The 20,458-nt window shown below is 45.0% G+C and overlaps 1 protein-coding gene across 2 annotated transcripts in view; it reads left to right on the top strand.

Moving 5' to 3' along the window:
* Nucleotides 1-20,458, top strand: part of LAMA3 (laminin subunit alpha 3) — a 240,003-nt gene that overhangs the window by 33,182 nt on the left and 186,363 nt on the right. For both annotated transcript variants that reach the window (XM_029230133.1, XM_029230150.1), the window contains exon 3: nt 19,717-19,834. In XM_029230133.1, coding sequence (XP_029085966.1) covers nt 19,717-19,834 — 118 coding nt within the window. The remainder of the gene's footprint in view (nt 1-19,716; nt 19,835-20,458) is intronic.

The raw sequence follows: 20,458 nt of genomic DNA, 5'->3' as shown, positions 1-20,458 counted from the left end.
TGCTCCCGTTCTGTCCCTGCTCCAGTTCTATGAACCTCTGTGGCCCCTGGGCAGGGGGGTGGGGGTGGGGTGTGTTTGGTTAGAACCATGTCCCTCTCTCAGGATGTTGTCCATCACCTTCCAGAGTGCTCCCCTAAGAAGATCCATTTGAGAAATCCCTTTAGTCCCTGAAATAATTGTGCTTCTTTGGGGGCATTAAAAAACAAAACTAAACAAAACATATGGACACTGGGATCCTGTTTCCCTATTTATATTGGCTACTAAAAGCAAATTTATGGCTACACTGTGCAAGTGTATAGAACTTCATGACCTGTATTTTGTGTGCAAACTTCACTGTGGGCTCAAGATTTCATCACTATTGATCATTTTCCTTTCACTCCTTTTGTTTGTTTGTTTTTGCTCTTGGGTAATTTCATATTGCTGTTTTCTGTACATCCTTTAGGATTTAGGGTTCTAAATCCCTCCCAACCCTTTTTTCTTAAACAAAATGGGATGTAGATGAAAACAAGCTGTATATTGATGAAACAGTAAAAATATAATCACTGTTTTCATTCCAGTCATACATTTGGTTAACACTTAGAATAAACCGTCAAGACGTATTTTACCTGACTTCATGATTATTCTAAGCCTGAAAGATTTGTATATTCACATAGAAGCATTTCTTATTTTATAGTGTTAATGATATTTCTGAGTCATTTTGAGAAGTACAGTGAGATTCTATAGAAAACACTCGGACTTTGCAAGCTGGCTAAGGTTCAGTTTTCAATTCTTCTTCTTTTTAAGTGGATTGTCACAGAGAAGCTTTGTCAAGCAGAATGACCAAGCATTAAATGCTGTCTGAAGAGCGTGCCACGTTATAATTTTCCTTTTACAATACGTAACTGACAAAGAACCTGCCTTTACTAAGCTATTTCCTTTCAGAACTGATGTGATACGTTCGTTTTCCCTTGAGCAAATATATCCTTTAATTATAAGGCCTCATTAGCTATTGTACTATTTCATTCCCCAATATTTTTTCTTTTGCCCCTAAATGTTTCCAGTGACAGTAGGATAATAATGTGTGTGTTGACAGCTGAGAGAGGGTTCATTTCTAAATAAATAGGGATTTATCCTAAGCGTACATATCATGACTCATAACACCTCCTCAAGGCATTCTTTCAAAAGACCCCTTCTCGCCCACGTTGTACCTCTTCCTACCATTATTGCTACTCTTGCTAAGAGTTATTGCTTACTTTGGAGAACAATTGGAGCTTATTTACTAGAGCATGTCCTCTGCTGAAATTTCTTGCTCGACATTTACCCTAGAGAAGATAGACTTGCACCATTAGCTTGTAATTTGGCTACCTGAAATACTTATTTTGTCCCCCAAACTGGTCTGCAATCATAGCCTGGAGAAGACATAGTCCATTGCTGGAAAAACTGGGCCAGCTTTCTATGGAGATGGTTTGGCGGCTGTGGGCCTGGTGTGATTTCAGGGTGTAGAGCAGCCTGTCCACCCACCCCTGGAATTCCTTTCACTGAGGATAAAGCTGTTAAAAGGCTAATGCTGTTGGGAGAGGTAATACATTGACTTAAAACTCACTTGAGACTGGGTTTCCACAGGAGTGAGAACAGCGCTGGCAATGTGCGCCTGATGGAAAAAAGGATATATTTTGTGGGCTGGGCCAGTGCCTCTCGACTTGAGTGTACATCTGAATCATCTCTTCAAATGACAGGTCTGACTCAGAAGTTGCAGGCGTGCCTCTAGATTCTGCATTTCTGAGATGCTCCCGGTGATGCCTGGCTGCTGGCCTGGGGGCCACAGTCTGAGCAGGGAGGGGCCGGAAGGACTCTCTGCTCATCAGCCGGCCTCCCTGGGGAGTGAAGAGCAGGGAGTAGGCTGAGCCAGAAGCAGGGCGGGCAGTGGAGAAGATGAGGTCCGGGGCGGGGGGCAAAGCCTCCCATCGCCAGTGATAACAGACACTATGCTAGGGACACACAGACCTGGAGACTGGGGCAGACATCCTCACAGCCAGGTAACTCTTCGTGCTCCTCCTGTTGCTGGCTTTCTTGGGCACGGTACACACAGGGTCAGAAAATCAGGCTGGGCAGCAACTTCTGTCTCTGCAGGACAACCAGGGAGGAATGACTCCTTGAAGAAAGGACCGCACTCCTCCTTTGGCCCCGTCAGGCCCTGTGGCTGCCTGCACAGCTAACTGCATACCAGCCTGGGCTTTGGAATCAGACGTGGGTTTGAGTCCTGGCTTTGTCACCGACTCTGTGACCATAAACATGTTCCGCGTCTTCTGCAAACTTTAGTTTCTGCATCTATGAAGTAGAGAGAATATTAGTACCAAAACACTAGGGTTATTGTAAAGGCTACTGAAACACAGAGGCATTAGTACCCGGCACATCATAAATCCTCAACAAATACTACTTTTTCTCTCCCTCCTCCTTACTATTATTGTAATAATTCGACTTGACGAATCCTTCTGACAGGTGTCACCTCTCCCTCTTCTTCCTGTGACTGCAACCACCTGCTCCATTTTCCTGTTGTGTGGCTCTGCATTTCCTCAATCCTGGGGCACTAATCCCAGCAGACAGCGCTTCAGGTTGTGGACTGAGCCGCAGGCCAGCGAGCAAAGCGGAGGAGCCCGGGTTTCTAGCTCGGGGACCGCACTTGGTTAGCCTTGAGCTGTCCTGGGGCCCCACTAACATCAGGTCCCCACGTCACACCTTAGCAACGGGGCCCTCTCCACCTCTCTTCTCCTTCCCTGGCATTTATGACAGGTTCCCTCCGGTATATTCACATACAATTCTGGGATTTCACGTGCTCCTTGGGGAGTCAAATGCACGAATGCAGAATCAGCGTGCACCCTGAGAAGTGTAACCCCCATGGAGCGAGCTACGACCTCTGCTTGGGGAGTGTGGGGAGGATTTCACAAGGCAGCAGCCTTTCCACTGGTCTTTCAGAGATAAAAAGGAGTTCGTTGGGTCAGTACTAGGCCTGGTCATAACGTGACCAACCGTCCCACTTTGCTGGAGACTAAGGGCTTTTCTGGGATGCAGGATTTTTGTTACTAAAACCAGGACAGTCCCAGGCAAACCAGAGTGGCTGCTTACCCTACGAGTTCATCACGATGGTCTGTCTGGATCTTGAGAGTCTTCTTCTCTTTCATCAGTTATGTGAGAGCGTTTAGTCTGTGGCTGGGACCCTGAGATCTAATTCTAGAACACAGGGAGACTTCCTGCCTGGAGCGGCACCAGCTCTCAGTTGCAACACTTTTGTCCCTCTCCTGGGTGCTGGGACCTGTCTTGATTACCTGCTTCAACTGGGTCAGTCTGTCTTTAAGTCAGTGCTTCTCAGAGTTGGTTCTTGAATCCCTGTGCTAAGAAGGGGGACCCAAGCTTGGGGCTTAATGCCGTCTTGAAATCCTTAATAACTTTATGTTTGAGTTTGTGTTTTGTAAGTGAAGTCCAGTCCATCACGGAGTGTGTGCTGGCTCATGGGCCATCCTGCCTCCCAGACAGGTTCTAGGCCACCTGCTCCCCCAAGTCGTGGTGCCTCGATTCCTCCAATCCTCTTCCTCCCTGACCCCACCCTGCCACCCTTTGGCTGGGGTCTGGGAGCAGGTGCAGGGAAGGTTGGCTGCATGCACACCGTGAGGAGGAGGGGCAGGGCGGTGCTATCTCCATCCCAAGCTAGCAGAGAAATGGGCGACTTGACAGGGACGAGCCTCTTGTCCATCCCGCATCCAGGTACCAAGCTCATCCCAGTGTGGAGGTTCCAATCCCTTAGGGATCGTCTGTCTGTGTGAGTTGGGTGGTGGGCCCATGAGAAGGGGAGGGAAGGGGAGAATGACCTCGCCCTTGACCAGGGCACGGTGTGTCACGTCCACCCAGCAGCGGTCAGGAGGGGATCCTGGCGTGTGCACAGCCAGTGGCAGAGTGGGGTCCCTGTGCGGGTCTGCATTCACCCTTGCCCAAGGGAGTGCAACATTAAATAGCAAATAAAAGTTACCATGATAGGTCAAGAGAGGAACTGTGGAAGAAAGGAAAAAGCATATTTTAGTACCTTTAAAAGCACTTTTTTCCTGCCTTTAACCAAGGACCCCTGTGTTTTCATTTTGCTCTGAGCTCTGCAAATTGTACAGCTGGCCTTGTTTCTAGGCCTCACTGCAGACCTACTGAACTGGAATGTCTCGAATTGTAGCCTGGGAATCTTCACTGTGACACAGCCCCAGGTGCTTCTAACGCACACCTAAGTCTGAGGGTGCAGCAGTGACATTTTGCCCCTAGTTTGGCCGAATGTCCAGAATTGATCTTGTCTTCTCTCAGCCACTGTCATCCTCTATGGCCAGTGTAGGTAGCCTGGGTGATAAAAGAAAGAACCCAGCCCCTTTGAAATCTCAACCTCCACCACCATTAATTTCCGACTTAACAGGAACAGCAGGGCCAAATTGGCCTGAACCAGGGTCCTCTCAGCATCAGCCCCTCTGCGTTCCTGGCTCAGCAGGATTCCCAGTTCTTCTTTTTTAATTTTTTTTGCAGTACGCGGGCCTCTCACTGTTGTGGCCTCTCCCGTTGCAGAGCACAGGCTCCAGACGCGCAGGCTCAGTGGCCATGGCTCACGGGCCCAGCCGCTCCGCGGCATGTGGGATCTTCCCAGACCGGGGCATGAACCCGTGTCCCCTGCATCGGCAGGCGGACTCTCAACCACTGCGCCACCAGGGAAGCCCCCCAGTTCTTCTTCCAGGCTCAAGACAGGGCCGCACCTGCCCATGTCTTTGAAGGAAAGTTTGGCGGCAGGACCAGCCTTGGTGCATGACATACCACATTCCCTTCCTGCCTCAGTGGTGTTCCAGACATACGGACTCCATTGGTTTGTGTCCCTGTGTGGGGAGGACATGGAGCCGGGTCCACCCTCAAGAGACATGTCACACGGACGAGATGCAAACAGATGTATAGTTTTGAACCACTGAGATTTTGGTGTTGCCACTGCAACACAACCAGTCCACTCCGATGGACCGGGCTCCATTCTAATGACTGTGACTCTCTAAGCATTTTCAAGCCCTTAACTGTAAAGCAAAAGGCGGGTGCACAGAGCTTCCCTCACTGATTTCCTGGAATGGGGGAGAAAAAAGCAAGGATTTCCTTTTAGAAGTCCCTGAACAGAAACTTCGATTCTGATGATGAGATAGCCCCACGCGCCCATCCTCAGGCCTTTGTGCCCTCCCACCCACACCAGCAGTTTCAAGAAGTGACCAGTCGCAGGCTTGGCTCATGGAAAGGTCTTGCCACCCTGAAAGGAACACCGAGAAAGGAAGGTGCCAGAGGTTACAAGGTCATGGAGCTGTAAGACAGGAGCGGGATCGAGCCGTCCAAATGGACAGTTTCAAGCTCAGAGTGTTTTCCCAGATTTGGGGTGGATTTATTCCCTGGGGCCCATTAGTTGAATTGCAGTTCCCGTGGAATCAGCTTTCTTTCCTTGCAAGTCTGGCAGTGAAGGGACCCACGTGTCTTAGCCAGTGGGAATGAAGAGAAAAAAACCCTCTCCATTACTGGCGGCCCAAACCACAAGAAAACAATTCCTTCTAGGGTGCCTGTGCACACTGGTGTCTGCATTTATAAGGATCACCCCGGTCAGGGCATCTCCCCGCCTCCCGAGCAAGAGGCCACTCCTGCTGCCAGCCTGGAACCAGGGCGCAAGGTGCTCGTGGACATTTCGAATGGTTCCTTGAGATTTTTGCCAAGTCACTTGACCAGGACAGGAGGCAATATATATTTTGTGATGACTAAAGACTGATGTTCCATTTAGGTTTGTATTGTCTTATCTCCTTGGGAAGCAGCTGTTGGAGGATTTTAGAGATATGGTCCCCACTTGGAGATGAGCGCATAGCATGTTATGAACTATGCCCCTCTTGTGCTTTATTCTTGTATTTCCCCCGTCATCCTCAATTCCCACTCCTGTTCCATGGCCCTTCGCAAGCATCTGTTCTAACATTTTTGCTACTTAATCTGAAGCACACTTGTGCCCTTAAAATGCGCTTACTTCCACGGGTTAGGTCCTCACATGTGCCGGGCTCTGCGCTGAGTGCAATCCGGGCATCGGCTCTTTTACGCCTCACAGCAGCCCTCTGTGGGGTGTGGTCACCGACATTCCTCCCTCCACCTGGGTCATGCTGCCAGCCTCTATCTGGCCCCTCTTCTGGGTGGTGAGTGTGAATCAGGAGCTGGTCATGCACGGCTCTGTCCTGTCCCTTGAGAGCAGATGTCCAGAGGCAGGCACGTGCCCTTCTCTGCTTCTTCTGCCTGAGACACATGGGCCACCGGCCCGGGACATCTCACCTGGAGGTCACCGTCAGCAGACACAACCTGTGTCCTCCAATATAAGCTTCACCAGAAATAAAGGTGATATTTTGTCCCCATTGCCCTTCTTCCTTTGTCTTACTTCTCAATTGGTTCTGAGCCAGATAGGGAAGAGGGATGCCTTTTATTGGGCCCTTTCAAAAACTCCCACTTTAAGTACTATTATTATTCCTTTTTACACATGGGGGTACCAAGACATAAAAAGATGAAGGGAATCGCCCGGATTGCACAGCTCAGAGCCTGGAGCGAGACATTCTGGCCCCAACACTGGCCATGTTATGTTCATGTTATGAAGATTCATTGATGGTGTCTGTGTATCTATTTCCTTGCTTCTCACCACTACATGGTTGGTATTTGTAGGGTCATTAGTTAGATTGTCTTTCACGTTGATTTTATTTAATAGAATATTGCCTGGGGGAGTCATATATGGGTGTAAATGAGGTGCACCAAAAGTTACATCAGATATTTAGAACTTATTTTGCATTTTTTTCCCCAGAAAAATTTATAAATAAGGAGCTCTAAGCTATGCCTTAAAACCCGCTTAGTCCCTAGTGTTATAATAGTGTCGTATTCCACATTTGCAAGACGGGTGGTATAAACCTTATGGTATAATCCTCCCGACTCTGTGTAGCTTCTGGGGTATGGGGAGAAAAGGGGCCCCAGATTGGGGAAGAAAGACCAGGGAGTAAGAGAGTGGGGGAGGGGCAGAAGTGGACCCCCCCAGGAAGTGAGGGGGTGGGCAGGCCATTGTGTGGCATTTGGATGATGGAACTTCGGGGCTCCACACACCCTCCACCTCCAGACTCTCCTTTCCGGAGCCTGGCCGCTCACCCCCGTCTACCATCTTCAGATCCAGACCTCATTCCTGGCGAGGTGGCCAGATTGCTTTTAATGGGATGGTTCCTGCTGGCACTTGAGGTGTTTTTCCCACGTCAGTCCCCTTCTCCACCAGTGGGCAGAGCGGGTGTGGGCTGCGCCCCTGCCCACCAGGCGTGCCTGGAGCTGATCAGACCAGTTCTTCCGTTTAACCCACCTGCGGTGGACGATCTGCCTGGCTGCCCTGCCCACTTCCCTGGCTCGTGTTCCACTTCTCATCCCCTCTGGGGCGGGCTTGAATCCCTGCCCTAGTTCCTAACAGTGTCTTGCCCGGAGGAGCTGGATTTCAGGAAACTCAGGCTCAAAGTTCAGCTCACTCACCCAAGGTCATCTGGTTCCCCACTGATTCTGAGCCAGGCACGGGACTCTCCAGTTCTCCTGGTGCCCGTCAGCCTGGCCACACTGCTGTCCGCTGCCCAGCCACTGTCCCTCACCCACCCCACTCTGACCCTTCACACCCAGGCCTCCCATTTGCCCTGCTATGAAGGATGCCTGCTCGGGGTCCTTGCGGGAGCCAGAGCATTAAGTGGGAGCATTTGGGACACAGGAGGCCATCTCATGTCCAGATCCGAGAGTTCAGCTGGGGATGCACCTTTTTAACACAGTGAAAGTGACTTTGAGCATCCCGTTTTTTGCCAAGCAAGTGCAATCCTTAGGGCTTTGGCTGACTACCAGCATCACCCTGATCCAGGCCAAGCGCGGGCCCTGGCCTGGCCTACAGCTACCTGTAGCAGAGTATTCCTGCTGCAGTTCGTGAGTGGGCAGGATAATCAAGCTCACATCCTGTATTTACAGGCCATGTGCACTTGAGCCAGGAGTATTTATTTAATTACTCCTGGGATGGGTGTTTTAAAGGAAAAGTACAGTGTTCCAGGAAGCATCAAACACAGATATCTCCCTGAAGGGGGGGAAAGCTGCATTGAGACCTACAGTTTCCACAGGAATCAGCGGCTCCAGAGGGCCAGGATGAGGCTTCAGTCGGGTCACATTGAGTGGAGGTGGTGGTGAGGTATCTCACGTGGAGATTAACTAGGCTGTTGGGTCTGAAGCTTATGTGAGAAGTCTGTGCTACAGGTATAAATTGGGAGTCAGTGGTGTAACATGGAAATAGCGTGGAGTGAGGTGAGAAGGCTGAGAACTGAACTCTGGGTGAATTAGAGGAGAGGTGAGGAAGGGGGACACTCCACCCTTTGCTGAAGTGTGGCTGCATCGGGAAGAAGGAGGTAGGTGGACCTAGAGGAGGGTTTGGATGGAGGGAGAGGAATTTTCTTGACTTCGGATGGAAGAGTCAGTTGAAAGCTGATGGTTGGAGGGTATTATGCTTAGTGAGATAAGTCAGACAGAGAAAGACAAACACTATATGTTTTCACTAATAGTTGCAGTTTAAAAAATGAAACGCGTGAATATAATAAAATAGAAACAGATTCACATATACAGAGAATAAACTAGTGGTTACTGTTGGGAAGGGGGTGGGGTAGGGGCAAGATAGGAAAAGGGGATTAAGAGGTACAAACTACTGGGTATAAAATAAATAACAATCAAAGGTGTAAGGTGCAACATAGGGAATATAGCCAATATTTTATAATAACTTTATAAGGAATATAATCTATAAAAGTATTGAATCATTATGTTGTACACCTGAAACTAATAGAATATTGTAAGTCAACTGTACTTTAATTAAAAAATAAATACCTAAGATAAAAGCTGATGGGAAGGATCCAAGAGAAGGCAGGAGGGGAATGAGATCCCGAGCGCAGAGGGAGGAGGCTCCTGTTCCATTGGTCCAGAGGGAAGGGAGGAGGATGTGCAGATGCAGAAGTGCTCATGGATTTGGGATGGGAAGGCAAGGGATTCCTTTTCGATAGTTCTAATTTTACTGGTGAAAGAGAAAAAGTCACCTTTGAGGGTGGAAGGAGAGGACGTGGGGTAGTGGGTGAGGATCTAAGGATCGTGGAGAATCAGGTTCAGGAAGTGGGCAGAAGCAAAGGAGGCAGCTCAGTCAGAACCACAGGTCCCTCTGTGAGGACAGAGCTGCAGCTGAATGCTGGTTGCTGCAGCTGGTGATGACACAGTCAGCCCGGATCCTGGACTCAGTATCTCCCTGCTGGGGTCAACCACTGTCCCCAGAAGCCAGAGGGGGCTGCCACATTTGTTGCTTCTAGAAACAATTCTTCAGTGTCCCTGCCTTTCTGTATCATTTGCTCTAGATGCAAAATCTCAGAAGGAGACATCCAATTCACTGAGCCTGGGTCAGGTACCCGTGCTGCCTTACCTGCCAGGAGAGCTGGAAAAACTGGCATTTTCAGCTTCTAAAGGTGGAGGTGCAGCAGGATTCATAAGGTGGGAAGGGCATTTGGATCCTCAAAAGTCCAACAGACAAAAGACAAAACCTCCAACTGGGCCCTTTCTCCAGTCTCCTCACCCAGAACTGGCAGTGATCTTCTTCAGGGTGGAGGTTGATGCCTCTTCAGGTGCATGGTCTCTCTCCTTATTTGGGTTTGTTATTGTGACAACCAATAAAATACCCCAGATGGTGATACCATCCATTTGGAGAACTGCCACGCTAGGGAATTTAGTGTTCAGAAAGTAAGGACAACTTTTGGCCAAAGGACAAGTTCTAAGACAAATATTTAATCTATAGCCCAGCTGATTTGAAACCACACTTCAGCCTAAACCTCATTCCAAAAAAAAAAAAAAAAAAAGCTGACTAATAGAAATGACTATGCTGAGTCAATTTAAGTGACCAGCATTATGCTTTACAGATATGCACAGCTATTGTCAAAAAGGTCTCCAAAGTGCCCTGCCATTAATAAGAGCAATGGAAACACAGCCAAAAGGAAAATTTTAGCTTTAGGTAACACTCAGATTTAGCCATGGATGCTAAATCTCAGGAAAGATGTCACAGGGAGAAAGGAAGAGATGTGACTGAAATTAGGAAAGGACCATTACCAGTGCAGGCTAGAAATGAGAATACCCTTTAGGGAGAAAGATATTGGCCAAGAGGAGGACTAGAACATTATGAAGGATGTGGACTCATTTATGAAAAATGATGAGAAATAACATCCTTTAGAATCTGATTTAGGGTAAATCATCATTGAGCAGATACTTTGCTGAACTTTATCACAGTGTGAGTCCCCTGTAGAAATCAATGTATTTTTTAGGAGTTGTTGAGTTAAAAAAATTTAGATAGATTAAAGGAGGAATTAGATAACTTGGTTTGCTCGTTACGAAAGTTGAGTTAGTTAAATCTCTTTGCCTTGGAAGAACAAGATTATCATTTCCCTTGTCCTGTATAGTTTGTCAGACAAATTCTTAGGCTGTTTATCAGTTCAGTGAGTGAAGTAAATGTCATACTCAATTTTATTATAAATTAGAAAAAAAAAAGCGTGAATGAGGGCAAGTGAGTTTTATAGGGAGAATCAGGTCCTGGACAAAAAAAAAGATTCCCTGACAGTTGAGTGTAGCTGTAAAGCGTTGGATAAAATATTGGACTTCATTGTGAAATTGAGCTCAGTTCTTGGATTCCAGTGGGCTTCAACTTATTTTAAATCACCACCAAATCTATCTGTAAATTGTTAGTTGTGGATAAAATGCTCTTGAGTAACATATGTTAGTTTCAAGCTCTGCCCTTTGAGTCTACTTGGGGAATAATAATGTCCACAAGGACTGAAAACCATGCTATATGTCTTCAATCTCTTTTTTCCTCCAGAGTTAAGAATTCATCAGTCATAAAATACAGATGCAAATGTTTCACCTTCTCCTTGTCTTTTGATTTTTTTCTTGAAATCTTCCATTAAAAAATAGCGGGCTTGTCATTTTCCAAGTTATTGGAGTGATCCAACACTTTAGACTCGATTTTGGTTCAGGATTTTTATTTCTCAGGTTATTGTAGTTATTTTTAATGAGGAAGTGAGATACTTTAATTCTCTTCCCCTTTCCAGTTCCTACCCTAATCCTTGCCTCCTGCTGACTTGAATCTTAATTCATTAAAAAGAACCTAGGGAGATGTGGTGTTGGTATTTAAATTCTGGGCAGGCTGTCATGTGGGATAAATGGTAGAAATCTGTGCTACCCCAAAGGGTAAGTGGGGGAATTATGAGGAAAAGTTTTCAGGACAGCGAGGAAACGTGTAGTGACCCAAACTTAGCAATGCAGTGGGTCTCCTTTCCTCTCAAAAGGAGATTCTAGCGTGAAGGTTCTTACCCTGGGTGAGAGATTGACCTGGGACCTCTTGAGTCCCTTCCTGTAAGTTTCTGGAATGATCGACCTTCCCTCAACGGTGAGCAGGTGCTTTTGGGAAACAGTAAGAGGACCTGAAGGACACAATGACTTTCCTCCTAAGCACTCTCTTTTCGATGGTGCCAAGTTCTGGGTTTTATAGGACAGGGTGATGATAAACCCGAAAGAAAGAAGTGCCCTCGCCAAGCCATTGGCCGATGTGCTCTTCGCACCAGGATTAAAAGGATCCTTTTTCAGGCCAGCTGAGTCGTATTTTCATCACTGGCCTTGATCGTTTAATGAGGATTGTACTTCATTTTATAAGAAGTTTTCACACAAGTTTACTAAAATGGAGTTTAATTCCACTTGACCTGCATATTTCCTTCTCAGTTAAAAAGTTTCTATAGGGACTTCCCTGGCGGTGCAGTGGTTAAGACTCTGCGCTCCCAATGCGGGGGGCCCGGGTTCAATCCCTGGTCAGGGAACTAGATCCCACATGCATGCCGCAACTAAGAGTTCGCATGCCACAACTAAGGAGCCAGCCTGCAACTAAGACCCAGTGCAACCAAATAAATAAATAAATATTTTTAAAAGTTTTTATAAAATTAACTCATTAGATAAGATTTTCAAATGGGCATCAGCCTTAAAGGAACTATAACTGTTTGATTCTGTATCTTGGGACTTATTTTTCTTGACTCTTAATTGTATTTTTACACGGATAGTAGGAACGTTTGTAATTTAGTTAATAAAAATAAGTGTTTCAAAATGTCTCTCCATGGGTTACTTATTAATGACAAAGGTAGAAAGATAACTTCGTAAAGGGGAAATCTGGTGTACATCTTCTCAAGCAAGTGATCAAACATAGCAACACTGATAACAGGACAACCTGGCATCCCGTGCTCCCTGGCATGATGCCATGAGAAGAGGATGTCCCATGGGTAGTAATCCTGCCAAGATGTTTACCCTGAATCAGATGATGAGAAAATAATCAAACACATTCAGATGGGGGAACATTCTGTTATGGAAAGATGCCAATGTCAGGAAAGAAAAATCGTGGGAGGACTGCTCTAGATTAAAGGAGACAAGAGACTTGGCAAGTAAATGCTATATATAATCCTTGATTGCATCCCGGATTGGAAAAATGCAATGGGCGGTATTAAGAGAATCAGGGTAATTCTAATATGTACAGTGTGTTATGTAAGATTTTTGTATGAATGGTAAAAGTTCCTAGGCATCAACATGTTGAGTTTATGTAGAAGAAATGTCCATGTTCTTGGGAGGTACATGGTGAAATATTTAGGGTTGAAGCATAATGATGTCTGAAACTTGCTTTCAAAGGTGTGTGTGTGTTGTGTAGACAGAGAGAGAGAGAGTACGAATGTGGCAGAATGTTAACATTTGGTGAATCTAAGCGAAAAGTGTAGGGATATTCATTGTACTGTTCTTTGAGCTTTCCTATAGGTTTGAAAATTATGCAAAATAAAAAGTTGGAAGAAGCAAATCAGGAAACACTGCATTGTGGAACAGTATGTTTATCAAATTATAAGGCTATGATAATAGATTTATTTCACATTATAACTTAGACTCTTTTGGAGGAGAGAGTGCTGTTTAGTTGAGTAAGAAGCTAATTTTGGATGTGACTTTAAATACATGTGCATAATATTTTGCAGTTTCACATGTCCCATTTATTAAATTTCATTGCAATTCAATGACATTTATTAAGCATCTACTCTGAGGAAACAGGAGTGATTGAGACACAAAGATGTCAGTCTAGTGGAAATGACATACGAAAACACATATATGCCACAGAGCATAGTAAGTGCTCTTTTAGATGGAAGATGTAAGATTTGTATGAAGTGGATACTACTGTCCCTCACCTATGTACTTAAATATCTTTTTCGATTGTTTTATGTTATTATTTTATGCACAAGGAAATAAAGTCGCAAAATGCTTCAGTGATAGACGAGTCACATGGCTGGTGGGCGGCAGAGCAAAGATTTGCCACCAGGAGTTGATTCTCCTCTGCCGTTAGCAGTCCACTGCCGAGCATGGCACCCAACGGTGCTAACTGGTGCCCACTTCCCAAACTCGGTGGTGACTGCACAACTTTAATATTCATCCATTCATTCATGGCATTTATTGAACAGCTACTACCTGCATCTGGGAAGGCCATGGAATGAGATAGACGCTGGGCTGTAGGAGCTGGAATCTCAGAGGCTTCAGCATGACGATCATGAGGAACAGAAAGGGCTGGCTTGTCTCACCTGCTCCCCCTGAAGGCTTTTGAAGTCAAAGTGCCTCTTGCTGCACCTTTTATGACTATTATCTGCTTCATTAAGACACTATTTAAAAGGCTACTTTGTACCTCCATCTAAATGCTCATCGGCAAAGGCCAAGCCATCTTCAGCTTGTTTCAGAAGCATGTGGAGAGAGGATGACAGCTCAGTCCTTCCCGGTCACTTTTCCCTCCTTACCTTAACTCCCAAACGTTATTTCTCCGGAAATGCACAGCTTGGCCTTTGCTTTTCTGCTTCTAGTGACTCCACTGCCTGGTGCTTTCTTGTCTCGTAAAGGGCCCTCATTTACATCCATGCATCTCAAGTGTCACTCAGGCGTGCTTTGAAGTATGCTGAGTGATCCAAGAGCAAACATAAGTAACCGATAACAGGGGTTTAACAGAAGGAGCCATTTAGAAGGCACAGCATTTAAAATTATCAGGTAGAAGAGAATAAATCCATACCTGTTGGTTTAACATGCGTGAACCCCCTGTGAACCCACTCCGGAGGCCGCCTCTCAGCACCATTTTGAATCTATACATCGAGGGGAGATTGGCTGCAGAGCTGGAGTGCTTGGCAAGAAGCCACTGCAAGTTGCACCACAGCGGTAGGGAGAGAGAAACAGGGTCTGTCAGTGCGGGTGGGCTCAACGAGAATGAAAGGCAGCCTTCCAGTGTCAGGACACGTAATCCTGTGCAGAGGAATCTCAGAATCGAGTTCCTAAGATGAAAATGGGAGGGAAGCATTTTGGAGTGGAAAGTCCTGTCTGGTAGGTGCTGGAAGATGAGTTGGTGGAATCCCAGAGCTTATTAAATTAGGTCCGGGTGGCAGGTTCATGTAACATGCAGAGGGGACACACTGTGGCATGCCTCCCCTTGCTGCTAGATGTGGGAATTTTAACTGATGTGCTGCCTTAAAGGGATCACATGTTATCTCAGACAGGATGAAACAAAACAAAGAGAGGTGCCCTCTGAGCTACCAAGGCTATTTCATTTATGGGGATGTGTACTAGCAGAAAGTGCAGCTTTAGAAACCAACGCGCTCAAATAACCATCGAGATGTATTATCACATAGCTCCCTACCTCTGGGCTCCCTGTAATGGACTTCTAGCATATTTGGAAATAAAGATGTTTAGAACTTCTTTGACAGTTATTTTCCCCAGGATGAAACAGGTTAAATATTAAGTATCTATCAGGTTCAGTGGCATTGCTAATGATCAGTGAGTAGAATATACAAAGGTGGTGGACTTTTACACCTGCAAGATGTGGACACATTATTTCACCTCTCGAAGTCACACATTCCTCATCTGTAAAGTGGGGTTAATAAAATCCCACTTTCATTGTGAGAATGTTTCTGAGGTGCTTGACATAGTACCTAGAACATAGTAGCCATTAGGTCATACACTATTAAATAAATAGGGTTTTCAGGGGACATGCTATGATTATAGGATTTTGATGGAAGAGATTAAGAATGTTTTAAATGATTCCTGTATCCAAAAATTTTTTTTTTTTTAGCGGTACGTGGGCCTCTCACTGTTGTGGCCTCTCCCGTTGCGGAGCACAGGCTCCGGACGCGCAGGCCCAGCGGCCATGGCTCACGGGCCCAGCCGCTCCGCAGCATGTGGGATCTTCCCGGACCGGGGCACGAACCCGTGTCCCCTGCATCGGCAGGCGGACTCAACCACTGCGCCACCAGGGAAGCCCAAAAATGTTTCATTTGTATTCTCTCTTACATATCTAAAAGCAGTCTTATTTTGATGTGGTCTAAGAGAGATGTGCAGTCTTTAGGGAAATATATTTCTTCTGATTTTCTAAACTGGGAGTTCTTGGATTTCCTATGAATTCCTTCACTATGTAATAATGGTACATGTATTCTGGAAATTATTTCTCTTTCCTTTAGGTATTGCTTTATGGTTTTCAGGGTACCTTACAATTCCTAACTAGCTTTTTTTTTTTTTAGCATCTTTATTGGTGTATAATTGCTTTACAATGTTGTGTTAGTTTCTGCTGTATAACAAAGTGAATCAGCTATACATATACATATATCCCCATCTCCCCTCCCTCTCACGTCTCCCGACCACCCTCCCCATCCCACCCCTCTAGGTGGTCACAAAGCACCGAGCTGACCTCCCTGTGCTATGCAGCTGCTTCCCACTAGCTATCTAATTTACATTTAGTAGTGTATATATGTCAATGCTACACTCTCACTTCGTCTCTTCGTCCCAGCTTACCCTTCCCCCTCCCTGTGTCCTCAAGTCCATTCTCTATGTCTGCATCTTTATTCCTGTCCCGCCCTTAGGTTCATCAGAACCTTTTTTTTTTTTTAGATTCCATATATATGTGTTAGCATATGGTATTTGTTTTTCTCTTTCTGACTTACTTCACTCTGTATTACTTCACTCTGTATGACAGACTCTAGGTCCATCCACCTCACTACAAATAACTCAATTTCGTTTCCTTTTATGGCTGAGTAATATTCCATTGTGTATATGTGCCACTTCTTTTTCCATTCATCTGTCGATGGACACTTAGGTTGCTTCCATGTCCTGGCTATTGTAAATAGAGCTGCAATGAACATTGTGGTACATGTCTCTTTTTGAATTATGGTTTTCTCAGGGTATATGCCCAGTAGTGGGATTGCTGGGTCATATGGTAGTTCTATTTTTAGTTTTTTTAAGGACCCTCCGTACTGTTCTCCATAGTGGCTGTATCAATTTACATTCCCACCAACAGTGCAAGAGGGTTCCCTTTTCTCCACACCCTCTCCAGCATTTATTGTTTGTAGATTTTTTGATGATGCCCATTCTGACTGGTGTGAGGTGATACCTCATTGTGGTTTTGATTTGCATTTCTCTAATGATTAGTGATGTTGAGCATCCTTTCATGTGTTTGTTGGCAATCTGTATATCTTCTTTGGAGAAATGTCTATTTAGGTCTTCTGCCCATTTTTGGATTGGGTTGCTTGTTTTTCTGATACTGAGCTGCATGACCTGCTTGTATATTTTGGAGATTAATCCTTTGTCAGTTGCTTTGTTTGCAAATATTTTCTCCCATTCTGAGGGTTGTCTTTTTGTCTTGTTTATGGTTTCTTTTGCTGTGCAAAAGGTTTTAGGTTTCATTAGGTCCCATTTGTTTATTTTCCTTTTTATTTCCCTTTCTCTAGGAGGTGGGTCAAAAAGGATCTTGATGTGATTTATGTCATAGAGTGTTCTGCCTATGTTTATTTTTGTGTATGGTGTTAGGAAGTGTTCTAATTTCATTCTTTTACATGTAGCTGTCCAGTTTTCTCAGTTGAAGAGGCTGTCTTTTCTCCATTGTATATTCTTGCCTCCTTTATCAAAGATAAGGGACCATAGGTGCGTGGGTTTATCTCTGGGCTTTCTATCTTTTTCCATTGATCTATATTTCTGTTTTTGTGCCACTACCATAATGTCTTGATTACTGTAGCTTTGTAGTATAGTCTAAAGACAGGGAGCCTGATTCCTCCAGTTCCATTTTTCTTTCTCAGGATTACTTTGGCTATTCAGGGTCTTTTGTGTTTCCATACAAATTGTGAAATTTTTTGTTCTAGTTCTGTGAAAAATGCCATTGGTAGTTTGATAGGGATGCATTGACTCTGTAGATTGTCTTGGGTAGTACAGTCATTTTTACAAAGTTGATTCTTCCAATCCAAGAACATGGTATAGCTCTCCATCTGTTTGTATCATCTTTAATTTCTTTCATCAGTGTCTTATAGTTTTCTGCATACAGGTCTTTTGTCTACTTAGGTAAGTTTATTCCTAGGTATTTTATTCTCTTTGTTGCAGTGGTAAATGGGAGTGTTTCCTTAATTTCTCTTTCAAATTTTTTTTCATTAGTGTATAGGAATGCAAGAGATTTCTGTACATTAATTTTGTATCCTGCTACCTTACATGAGGTTGGATCATTTTTTTCCAAGGATGGGTAGACAATCTGAGAGCGTTAATCTGAACCCAGGGAAGCAGATTTTTCAAGATCAAAGAGCAAGTGTTTGAGACAAAACTGGCTGAACTTAAGGTTTTCACTAATTGGTGTGACAATTCTTCCTTCCACAGAGAAGTAAGCAAAGGGGCTTCTTAGAGCAAAGGATAATCTCTGTGACCAAGATCAATGGTTCTCAAAGTGTGGTTGAGAACCCATGGGGTTCCCAAGACCTTTCAGGAGGTCCACAAACTCTTAGGTCCTTTTTCCTATTACAGATCTATGGGAGGCCAGATTTTCTTCAAATACTTCAAACAAAACAACGTATTACAACAAACTGAAGAAGTGGCTATGAGAATCCAGCTGTTTTCTATGAAGGCAGACATTGAAAGAGATTTAAAAAATGTAAATCAAAGCTATTCTTCTCACTATAATTTTTGTGTTTTGGAAAATATAGTATTTTTTTCATAAAATATGGTATTTATGTTAACATGTAATGGTTTATTATTTTAAATGAATTAGTAGTATGTATTTTAAAAATTTCTCAGCCTTAATTTTTAATATGGTATTTCTTAATTAATAGATATAGCCCACGTAAAGAAAAGCTTTTGAAAGTCCTCCATAATTTTTAAAAATGTAAAGGTATCTTGAGACTAAAATTTGAGAACCATTGCCCTAGAGATTTTGGCTTCTAGTGACGAGTTGGGAACATTCACAATCAACTAGTAGCTCTGAGACTTTAAAAAATATATATGGGGGCTTCCCTGGTGGCGCAGTGGTTGAGAGTCCGCCTGCCGATGCAGGGGATGCGGGCTTGTGCCCCGGTCCGGGAAGATCCCACATGCCACGGAGTGGCTGGGCCCATGAGCCATGGCCGCTGAGTCTGCACGTCTGGAGCCTGTGCTCCGCAATGGGAGAGGGCAGGGAGAGGCGGGCCTCCCGTAAAAAAAAAAAAAAAAAATATATATATATATATATATATATATGACTCTTACCATACTATAGTATGTGAAAAATATGCAGATGAAAATCCCTTATTTTTTTCCCCTAAGAAATAAAAGGATCCCACAGGGTCTGAGTACTGCCTCTCTCTCTAACTAGATGAGCTCATTGTTCAAATGGCTCTACTGGGCTAGTTAATAAGGTGGCAGAGTCTTCTTCTGAAAGTCACTGTGGAATCTCTTCCTTGTGGTTGGGGAGTGGGGGGGTGGGGATAATCCCCAGTTCTTAACATGTTAGCAGATTTGTTTAACACCCATGTTCATTGTCATGAACAATGAACTCATACTAGGCACTTTGCTAAGCATATAGACTCTCAGGGTTCACAAGTCAAGCCAGATATAAGTTTTGAGGGAAGGGGGTGGGAGTGGACTGCAGGGACTCCTGGGGTCCATCATGGAGGCATACTGGGATTCAAGAGTGGGAGGATGAAGAAACTGGACCAAAGCCGCGCTTCATGTCTCCCATACGTTTGCATTGTCCTGGCCGTGGGCAAAGAGTGATGAGGATGAACAAGAAAATCAGTAAGAGGGAGAGAAATCAGGAAAAGAGGGGCTGAGTGGAGATGGCACAGGAGAAGGAGGTGCTACACTCTACCAAGCGGCCGCTCAGGTCTCAGGTCTGCAGCCGTGAGCTCTCCAAGATCTGGAACCAGGGCTGTGTCACTCGCGGGAGACGCTCAGGGCTGCACTACCGGCTCTTGCTCATGGAAGAGCTTAGCCCATGACGATGGTTGTTTGACATCAGACTTCACTGAATGTACAGACTTGAAGGTGCTGTGTAGCCTGGTTGAAATTCAAGGGTATAATGATTAAGATGTGGCAAAGATTAATGCATAGATTCGGTGGAAAGAGAAAAAATGATTATTTTGGTTTTGAGCATGATAAGCTTGAGAGGCTGCATCCAATTAGAGATGTCCAGTAGGCAGTTAGAAATGGGATCTGGATCTTGGGAGAGGTGTGGCTAGATGTGTTGCCTTGGGAACCAGCATCATATAGAGATGATGGAGGGTGTGGACAGATGCGGCGACTTGAGTAACTGTATGTCCTTTGCTTTATCAGCTTTTCCAGGTGGCCTATATTTTAATCAAATTTGCAAATTCTCCTCGCCCTGATCTTTGGGTCTTGGAAAGATCCGTTGACTTCGGAAGCACCTACTCACCTTGGCAATATTTTGCTCGTAAGTAATCTAGCCTACCATGTTATGAGGGGTTTGAATTATTGGCAGCAGATCAAAACTGTGGGTTTAAGTAGAAAATTAGTCTCTCAGTGTGGCTAGTCAGGGGCTGGTCAATTTTAACTTTCTAGGTTACCCTTGGAACATCCCTATTTCTCAAGCGCACTTGCATGAATTCCAAGGATACACATGTATAACTGGGGTTGAAACACCTCTTATGATAATGGTTCTTGCTACTATTTAGGGGGAAGCAGTGTACCTATAACTGGGCCATAGCTTCAGTCCATTTCCTTTTTTTAATATATATATATTTTAAAAATTTTATTTATTGTATTTATTTATTTTTAGCTGCATTGGGTCTTCGTTGCTGCATGTGGGCTTTCTCTAGTTGCTGCGAGCGGGGGCTACTCTTTGTTGCAGTACGTGTGCTTCTCATTTTGGTGGCTTCTGTTGTGGAGCACGGGCTCTAAGTGCACGGGCTTCAGTAGTTGTGGCACGAGAGCTCAGTAGTTGTGGCGTATGGGCTTAGTTGCTCCGCGGCACGTGGGATTTTCCTGGACCAGGGATCCAACCTGTGTCCCCTGCATTGGCAGGCGGATTCTTAACCACTGCACCACCAGGGAAGTC

Source organism: Monodon monoceros, unplaced genomic scaffold (assembly GCF_005190385.1).
Source record: "Monodon monoceros isolate NGI ecotype Baffin Bay Population unplaced genomic scaffold, NGI_Narwhal_1 Super_Scaffold_1, whole genome shotgun sequence".
Taxonomy (NCBI): domain Eukaryota; kingdom Metazoa; phylum Chordata; class Mammalia; order Artiodactyla; family Monodontidae; genus Monodon; species Monodon monoceros.
Note: the sequence above shows the minus strand (reverse complement) of the source record. Positions and strands in the feature narration are given on the sequence as shown.